Source organism: Calypte anna, chromosome 18 (assembly GCF_003957555.1).
Source record: "Calypte anna isolate BGI_N300 chromosome 18, bCalAnn1_v1.p, whole genome shotgun sequence".
In the NCBI taxonomy this organism is placed as follows: Eukaryota; Metazoa; Chordata; class Aves; order Apodiformes; family Trochilidae; genus Calypte; species Calypte anna.
The window spans coordinates 3572664-3582736 of NC_044263.1; the positions used below are offsets into that span (position 1 = coordinate 3572664).

General features: G+C 40.3%; 1 protein-coding gene across 7 annotated transcripts in view; it reads left to right on the forward strand.

The window, feature by feature from the left end:
• The window catches only part of PECAM1 (platelet and endothelial cell adhesion molecule 1), a 28475-nt gene extending 20794 nt beyond the window's left edge, over window positions 1-7681 (forward strand). For all 7 annotated transcript variants that reach the window (XM_030461604.1, XM_030461605.1, XM_030461606.1 and 4 more), the window contains 2 exons: window positions 1339-1361; window positions 6217-7681. In XM_030461604.1, the coding sequence (XP_030317464.1) occupies window positions 1339-1361; window positions 6217-6246 (53 nt within the window). In that variant the 3' untranslated portion in view covers window positions 6247-7681. The remainder of the gene's footprint in view (window positions 1-1338; window positions 1362-6216) is intronic.
• The last annotated feature ends 2392 nt before the right edge of the window (window positions 7682-10073 follow it).

Below are 10073 nucleotides of genomic sequence, written 5' to 3' on the forward strand. Positions count from 1 at the left end.
GGAGAAAACTCACAGTGTGCAGTGCCAGCATCATTCAAGGCAGTCTCTCTCTGTTCCAGGAACTGCAGCTTGGTTGTGTGCTGTGTTCATGGGGCTGCTCTCAGTGAAGCAGAATCATAATCCTGGGTGGTAGGAACTGTACAAGTTTAAGTGCACCATGAATATTCCTGGATGTAGTGATAAAGTAGCAAGGAAAGGAGAGTGATTTAGCACTGCTAGCTGCAAAGTTGGATTCACAGCTCTGTTCAGTTTCCTCATGACTTCTGCTGGCTGGCAAAAATGTTCCTAAAGGGCTGTTATTAAGATCCATTTATAGTTGCAGTACTTTTCATAATATTCTTTATTTCATGATTTCAGGGAACTTTTTGCAATTTATATAAGTGTTCTAAATATGATGTTGTTGTTTGATACTTAAAAAAACTTCATCCTTAGAAAAACTCTAGATTCAGAGACTACCCCACATTCACATTAAAAACCCTGGCAAGATTCACCCAGCACCATAGTCAAAACCCTCTGCTTTTGAACTTTAGATGGATATTCTTGACACAACATCTCTCCACTGAATTTGAGATATGTTCCAAGAAAATACCCTTCAAGATTCACCACTTTTGTCATGTGTGAAGTATCTTAACAGACCACACAAAAGAGCACTTTAAGCAGTACTTGAAGTCCTCCTCTAAAAATGGAGTTACTTTCTTTTTGTCTCTAGATTCTTACTTTCAGAGGGTAAAGAAATATTTGGTTTAGTGTTTGAGTATTCTGTGAAACTTCTGAATAGCTAAACCCACTTTAAAAAAAAAAACAAAACAAAGTAAAACAACTTTAAGTTCTAATCTTAAATTTCACTGGTCCTAAATGGAAAGAGCCCACTGTCTCTCAGGCTGGGAGCAAACATCTTTTTATTAATAAAATTTCAGGTGTATTTACAGGATCTCATTTGACCCTGAAAACTGTATCCTATCCTGGATTTCTGCAGTATGATATTTTCCTGGCAAGGAATTGGAAGAGGAAGTATAATGCTCATGAGAACTGTAAAGGAACCTCCTTTAAAAGGAAAGCTCTTTTATGTCCAGTATCAGCATGTGTTCTGCTCTGAACTGTTGTCAGGAAAGCTGTCAAACATCAGCATGGTCTTTGAAATCTCTGGTCCCATTCATGTACTTGGGTACCTCTGAGTATCCAAGAGCTTGAAGCTTAGTTGTAGGTAGTGATTTTTACATGATTGCAAGGTGAACAAGAAAGGTTTGATTTAACATAAAAATCTATTTTCTGTAACATAGAACTGATCACTCTGCAATGAGCTGTTCCATAATTTATACATTGTATTTTATTTTGCAGATTCTCTGGAAAACAGGCATTCTGTAAGTATACATTTTATTTTAACCAGATAAATATAGGGAAATTGGATTGAGACCATTATGCATCTACTGAAATACAAAGTGTTCAAGTGTTGCTATGTTTTAATTGTTTATTTTTGTTCTGGACCATTACTGGGCAGTTACTGAGCAATCCCTTCATATATATTCTTACTAATCAGTCTTTCAGTACTACTTTTATTAAATGGTCAGCTTTAAAAGATCATGAAGCTGACTGGTGTTTGGTAGTGCTTTTACAGGAGGTAGATGACAAATACTGATTTTTCCAAGAATTTGTGTTAACACCTGCAAAGCTTTGGATAAGTGTCACAAATATTCATGCTGACAGAGGGCTGGGGATGGTTGCTGCTTGCTTTAGGCTCCTGATGGACCTGAGGTACCTGGGATTTGCATATGAAAATCTGCTAAGCTGGTTGATATATCACTGGGGAGAAATCTGTGAAACTGTAGGGTGTTTAGTGCCAGTGAATCTCCTCGGGGTGTGCCTGCTCACATGCATTTTGTGACTGGAATATCCAGAGAAGTGAGGCTTTTCCTAAGAGACCAAATTAAGAGTTGAACTCAGGAGGAATGGCTGATCATCTGAACTTGGATAAAAGTCAGTTTTTTCTTCACTGTCTGTGATTGTTTTCCTCTGGGTTCATTTTCACCCACTGGTGTGGCAAATGGGATGGCTCTAAGGGCTGGTGGTGCAAACTGAGGCTTTGTAAGATATTATACAGGAGTGTGAATTTTTTTATCTTGGAGAGCCTCCCTCACTGTGTCACAGTTATCTGCTCCAACCAAGAGGTGAAAATCCATATATGGAGGATTTCAGCTAAACAGCTGGGAGTTTTCTGAAGGTTCTGTAAGTAGTGAACAGCTTTATAGGGCTAAGAAGCCAGTGAGAAAACATGGATTATTTTTTAATTTATTTTTTTAAAGAATACATGTGTTGAAGAGCTGTTACTCTACTCTCAAGAGATCTAAGAGGCAGGGAACATGCCTTTCAGGAGGACTTTCATGAATGTCAGATAAGCTATCTAATGCAACCTCAAACCAAGCAGACAGGGTGGTTTTTCTGCCATCCACTTGGTGACTTTGGAACTTGTACTTAAAAAGAAAGAGAGACTCATAAATAAGAATCACAATAGCACACTCCATGTCAGCTTATGGCATCCATTGGAATTTTGAAAGGCTCCACCAGCACTCATCCCCATGGGATAAAAAAGCAACCCATTGTATTATTTACAGACACTGGCAGTGCACTGAAGGTCACAGATTGTGTTACAATAAACAGAAATATATTAACAAGCCAGTGGGGTTTATAGTATCATTGTCTCTCTTAGTTTAAAGGTTTGTTTTAATTCTTAGCTCTCCATTTTCTAAAAATAAATTGAGCTGAACCCTGCTCTGGGTTATTCCAGGAATGCCTTGGCCAGTCAGGCAGAAGAAGGTTTGTCCCTGTCTGATACAAAGGGAAAAATGGTCAGGAGTGGCTGTGACAGACATCTGCTGTAAGCTTAGGGGGGAGATTTTGTCTTCTTTTTTCCCATATCCTACATAATTTATAATGGACATTGGATAAAAGACTTATAGTTTTATGAAGATTTATTTTTTCTTTTCTTGTGACCAAAAGTGAGTAAAAAATTTTCTCCATGGAAATATAATGAGTGCAAATAACACTGAGTACCCCATGTAAATCACTTTCATCATCATTAATTGGGCTATTAAAGCTCACTAAACCAGACAGTCTGTGAAGTAATGTTAGATTCAAGGGAGAAAAGTGTCTGCTGAGAGCAGCATTTTCTTTGTGAAGTTTGTACAAATTCCTAATGATAGGAGAGTAATAAAAATAGTTATTCTGTAAAACTAATCTCATTTTCAGAAACACTTCAAAGAAAAGTCAGTTTTATAACACTTACACATCTTGAGTTTTCCTAGAAGTAGCCTTGATCAGTTCATGTCTGAGTCATTTTAGTCCCCTCCCTAGATACAGTTCATGTACTTAACACAGTAACTGTTCTTTTTTTCCTAATTATTAGGGCTTAAAGGACAAGGCAAGAAAAAATAGATCCCCATCTTCTGCTTCTTAAATTCCCCCTTTTATTCCCAATAAAGCAGCACCATTCCTCTTTTGAATGCTGCAGATAAATGAGTGAAAGTTGGACTGGTCAGAGAAATTCAGAGACTTTCCATCCCCCCTGTTTGCCTCTCAGCACTTTTCAGGCAACATACTGGAGCACAGGAGAGGCAGGGAGCTGCTAAGGTGCTTTCTAGCATTATTTTCTTGCAGCTGTTTATTTCTGTAGCTCATTTTCACACGGTGCTTAACTGTCAGAGGTTTGGTCCAGATGAGTTGTTGATCCTACTCATGAAAAGGAAAATGCTTATAAGGTGACCAAGTGGCTTAAACTTCCTCCCCAGCTGTTCTGCTTTTTTATAGCCAAATAAAACATTTGACTCAGAGGTGAAGTTGCTTTCTATCTGCTACTCCCTTAGTTTGTGAGTGAAAGGAGGATTTCAGGAGTTAGGCTGGTCAGCTGGCATCTTAAATGCTGGATGGATTATTTACCTATAGTGATCTGTCAAAAACCTTGCAGAATTCGACTCTTTTTAGAAAGTAATAGGTATTGCAGAAGTGTGGGACAAAGGGCCTGGCAGCACAGTGGTGTTTTGCTAAGAGCTGTGTTTGCAGAGGCAGGAGAATGTAATAATGGTGGAGACTCTTTATCAGATCCTGGAGTCCTTTTCACTCTCTAAATTCATATAATGATGTGGGTTCCACTTCTCAGATAAACTCTTCTGACTTACTCAGTTCTGCATTGATCTTGCAGAAGTCAGAGGCAAAACAGAGTGCTGCACCTTGGAAAAGAAAGATGAAGAAAATGATTGTGATGTTAGCCCAGGTCTTGTGCATTTGCCCCAACAGAGTTTCTGTCAAAATAGATGTAATCCAGCCTGGAAACTTAGAAACTTTGCTCCATCTTCACTGGGAGACTATTATAAAATTGGACTCAGGGCTTTAGTAAGCACTGTCTATTGAAAATAAATGTTGTGTTACTCAGAGGCACTGAAAAAGTGTTTGCATTATGTCAAGAAAGGTGGTGCTTTACAAAAAACAATCAGTTAAAGTTTGCATTATTTGAATTGTACAAAGGCTCAGTTGCAGAACAGGTTCTGACTAATTTGCAGTCCAGAGTACCTTGAACCTGAATGTGCTGGACTTTTAGGTCAGTTAGAAATGATCCCAAAGTTTTGGGTTGAAGTTGCTTCCCTCTTTCTCCTCTGTTTCAGAAATTTGTATCTTAAATGCCATCCATAGGAAGCATTTGCAAAAAGAAGTGAATTACTTAGAGAGGAACTGGGAGGAGGTTTCCTTCCTGAAATCAGAGCTGGCAATCTTTCTAAGTTATTTAATGGTTCCAGTTTCTGAAAACATATTGAAGGAAATATCTTAACAATGAGATAGCCACTTCGCCAAATACTAATTGGGATTGTGTCAAATTTACCTCAGCAGTACATTCTGACTTCATATCTCCTCCTCCTCCCCTGTTACCTCTTAGAAGTGTGTGTTTATTTGTTTGTTTGACTCTGTCCTGGGGGTTCACGAGGACTGGCAGCCTCCATCAGGATGTGGTGTACTTTTAGCTGCCTATTTGTTCAACATCAGAATGTACCCTCTGAGACAGAAATCTGTACAATTTAAATATTTTTTTAATTCTGGGTTGTTTGTTGGTTTTTTGTTGGTTGTTTGTTTTTTTTTTAAGCTACTTTCTCATCTTACTCAAGTGATCCCAAAAGTATTTTGTAAATTCACAAAGGTAAAGGAATTGATTCACATTACCAGCACAACATAGCCAGCTCCAGAGAGGGACCTGGCATGTGCTTACCTGGGCACAATAGTTCCAGACAGGAAATGAAGGATGAAGGATGTGTCCATTTAAAATTGTGGAGGGATTTCAGGCAGTCAGGATATGAAAAACACGGTGATACTCTGAAATAAACATTGAATTATAAACCAGGAATTCCTGCCTCTGACTCATGGGGCAAATCCTTTGGGGGTAAGTCCACAAAAAGAATTGGGAGCCTTGGTGCTGACAGACTGAACTATTAGGTTAGAGGCCACTGTGTACTCTTAGCAGATATTTGTTAGAGGAAGACTTGCTTTGGCAGTGGACATCAGGAAAGACTTGACAGTTGTGAATACTCAGTGGACAGAGTTATTTCTGTCATAATTTAAAGACAATGAACTTTGGGATCTCTCCTTGTCCTTTCCCATTGGCTGGCACACAGTGCTCCTCTGCACTCTGTGTCTTGTGGTTCTCAGTGCCAGGTTTCTGTGTCCCTGCTGTGTCCTGAATAAGGGAATGTTGTAGGGACACACTGTCAGTAAGCTGAGCACTACTTGGCTCACTGCTGAGATACCCAAGTGCTTCTTAGCAAAAGGTTTTGTTTCTTGTGGGACTGAAGATGGGACACTGATTGTGGCAGCTGGGCACCTACTCATAAATAAGGGATCTGACTTCCAGGTTTCTGGAATGCCAGCAGTTCCCATAAGATTCCAGCTTTTATCAGTAAGCACCCAGTTGCAGATGTTGGTGATTAACAGTATTGCAGTCTAGCCTGTAATTGTTAGCCTAAATCTCCCACTGTCTTATTTCCTTTTTTATCTGATGAAGATAATACTAATATCTCCCCAGGGAACTATGTGTAGTCATTAGCTCATTGTACAGTGGTCTAAGGAATATGTTTCTGTATTTAATTTTTTTATATTGATCCAAAAGGACAGGAGAGGGAAAGGGGATGTTTATATTCATACCTTTTTTTTTTCTTTTTTTTTTGGTCTTGTTGCCAACAGAGAATACAAGGGCATCCTGATGCTACTTAGAACATCTCAAACATCAGCTGGGAGAAGAAAACAAGCCAAGATGGAAGATGTTGCAAATGTTTCAAAAGCTCTGCAGCACTTATTTATGAGTTTGCCAGGCTCTCTTTTCAAAGTTTATTTCCTCAGGGGGAACAATAGAGAAGTTCCTAAAGCATTTAATGGAAAAAAACTGCAAATAAAAATTCTCATAGGAAAGTGGCTCTGGAAACCATTGACCTAGGTTCCCATCTTTAATTTCTCCTGCTAATGCAATTTTGCCTTTCTAGCTTCTGGTTCATCATGCTCTGAGGAAAAACTTGCTTTAAACTTGGTTACCAGTAGCACTCTCCTGTAGCAGAAGAGAGCTCAGCACAGCTGGACCATCCATGTATGTACTTTGACATGATCTTGCAGCTTGTGCTGAGCTCCCTGTGCTGCAGCAGCTGGACTGCTCCCAGTCTTGGAGCCAACTAATTTATCACTCACTTGGATGCAACACTGCCATGAGGGCCTGATGGAGGAGTGAGCTCTGGGCTCCCTAAGAACTTGAATAACTGTTCAGAGACTCAGAACTTTACCAAGTGCTTCTATCAGTAGAGGCACAAATATTCTTTATTCTTCACTAAATTGCTTTTCCCCTTTAAAAGTTCTCAGGCTTGTTGGTTACTTTGATGTGATGGTTCTCTAAGGAATGATTGCCCATCACAGTTTTTTTTTTGGATGATGCACCACGTAGGTCTTTAGTGGGTGGATATACTACACCCAGATCAGTGAGTTTGTACCTGAAAATCCTGTTACATATAATCCTTATCCCTTTGATTTCAGGAAAGGTCTGAAGTCTTACTCGTGTCCTGTTTGTCCAGTATGGAATTCCATACTTACCTTTTTTTCTGTATAGTATGATAAAGCACTAACACAGATCCAGTAGGGACTTGGATCTAATCTTTGCATGTTTATCTCAGTTGCATTAGTTTAAAAAAAGAACACAAAACAAATTAGAAAAAGTACTTTCCCAACTCCTTAACCAGCTGGATTTGACACTGCAATTGCTCTCCTTTTCTTACTGCAGATTAAATTACTACAAGATCTGGGCCACAGGTAAGAAGGTTCTCATTTTAATTAGAAAACAGTGAAAGAGAGGACAGGGATGGATTTGTATATAGATATATAGTTACTGCTTTAAGCATTGAATCAAAACCACAAAACCAGCAAGGAATACAAAAGGGTTTTATATCCTCATTCCAAACGTTTAAATTTTCAAGCTCCAGTTACTGGCTAATATCTCTAATTTATTGTTCCCTATGCAAATATGGTTTGTATCATAAGCCTTTCACAGATGACTGACTTCATGGCACTCTTTGGTCAGCAGATGTTCTTTCTAGCATCCCTCGAGTGTCCATACAAATTAGTATAAGGAATGTGAAGAGCTATTTTAATAAAGAAAACTCTGAATTGAACTTTGCATTGTATCTTGCATGTTCCTATTAGTGACTGCTTGCAAATGAATGCCTTCTCATTAGTCCAACCATGTGGGTACATTGTATAAGTTTACATCTGAAACATGTTCATCTCTGCAACAAATGGTTCCAGGCACTTAGATCTGTTAGGAACGGGTTTAAGCAGCGGGTAAATGCAATGAGTTGGTTTACAAGTCTTTTGCTACATCATTAAGGTAGAAGTTCCCCCACAAACCTTTCCACAGTGCCTGGCACAGCTCAGAAGAGCAGTGGTTTCTGGGCATGATGGTGCAGCAGTGGGACAATTCATTTGATCTGTTTCAGTTTGTCTCATGGCTGGAATAATCCTAAACTATTTTGGATTTAGTCTGCACTAGAAGTTGTTTGCTTTTCTGAAACATTTATGAACTGTCCACTTAGAGTGCTGCGTGCTGCTTTGAGCTCTCCTGGTTTGCCTTGCAGATATACCAACAGTGTTTTTAATTAGAGGTCATTAGATCAGCAGACATCTCCAGTGAAGACAAGGCTAATGGGCATGTGAAGTAAACAGCTACCCAAGGAGTCCAAATGTCCTGTTGTGAGCATGGATTCTGGATGCCAAACAAGCCTCATTGTCCCATTGGTAACGTTTGGGAAATAGGGCTCCAATCTGCCACTGACAAAATGTAATGCTCTGATTAGAGCTCAAATAATATGTTACTGAATAACAACAAAAAATTGCAGATGTCTAAGTTGTCATGAAGTTGAGCTCAGCAAACATGAAGATATATTGCTGAATATTTACTTTTTGAGAAGACAAAAGGGATGGGATATCCTCAGGCCCGGGGTGGCATGAGCAGAGCAGTTCCCCTGACAGCCTGCATGGTCAGAAAGCAGCTCACCCACCTCCTGCCTGGATTAACTTGATAATATTTTTGCTATTGCAGAGCAGAGGCTTTAGAGATGAGATAAAAAATGGTTTAAATCAACAGTCTTTTCTTCCTTGCCACTGTTCATTTCTTTCATTTCCAGTGAACCAGCAGCCACTTATTTTCTTGCCTGATGTAAGTACATTTCTGCGTGCCCTTTTGTAGAAGAAAAGACGATGCTGTGGCGCCTGGTTCCTGCTGGAACCACCCAGCAGAGCCACCGGGAGCTCAGCACTGAGGTCTGCCCGCTGCTCCTTCGATGTCACCGCTGCCCAGGGCCCGGGGACCTCTCCCCGCTGCCTCCCGCCCTGATCCGGTGCTGACCCCTGGTGGCAACCGGCCCGCAGGGCGACAGGGGTGGTGACAAGGGTGGTGACAGACAGGGGTGGTGACAGGGGTGGCGAGGGGTCCCTCCTGCCTCCCGGGTGGTCTTGGGGTTGTTGGGCTGAGGCTGGAGGGGGACTCAGGAGGGTCGTGGTGTGTGTGGAGGGCTGTGGGGCCAGCCTGGTTCCTGGGACAGATTCGAGCTTATTTACACCTACATGTGTAGAGTAAACTGAGCCTCATGACTTCTGTTCCCACAGTGGTATAATCTCCTCTCCTGGACCTCTGCCATTCTTAAAGAGCAGTTTTCAAAAGCGAGTGTAAACCTACCAGCCATGACTTCTTTCTCTCTGGCATAGGTTAGTGAATTGTTTGTAAGTGTTGGGGCACTGTTTCTGTGCAGAGTAAACATCCTGGTCATCCCTGGGTTATAAACCCCAAAGTTTATTTACTTTTCTGGGGTGTTATGTGTTTGTTCTGACTGCTTCTTTGTGAGCTTGGTTCAGTTGGAATTCTTAATATTGTAATTATTCACTAAGCTGGCTTGCATCATAAGCCCCCAGCTTTTGTGGGCAGGAAAAATAATGTTGTTAGGCTGGCTACAGGCTGGCCCTGTCCCTCTGTGAGGGAAAGGACAGGTACAGGGCAAAGAAACAAAGTTTGAAAAAAACAGAGGTACTGGATGAAAAAAAACCCACCAGTTAAACTAGAAATCAATCTGAAAAGTAATGAAGTATCAGTACAGATCTTAAATGCCAGCACATTTTGTTATTTAGAATCTCAAGGCCTTTCTGAATAGACTGGTGAAAGCAGAATAAACATCTTTTTATTTGGGAGATAATAAGCAAGTTGTCATGTCTAAAGAATCACAAAGAATGGGGCTTATTGTCCTCATGCTTTGAAATGCTCCACTCTAAATCACAGGTGCTCCCATGAAAAAAAAGCTTGGAGAGCCTGGCAGTCATGAGATTGTGGCTTGAATGGGAAGCCTCAATTAAATCAAGCATTTATATTTGTACAGGTAATTTGTTTTCTCACCAGCCACAGACATACTGAGTGGGAAGACTGAAAAAATTTTCACCATTGCAAAAAATAATCACTGTAGTGAAGTTTTAAAATTAAGAGCAAAAGAAATCAGTTTCCTCAGGGAGGGAATCAC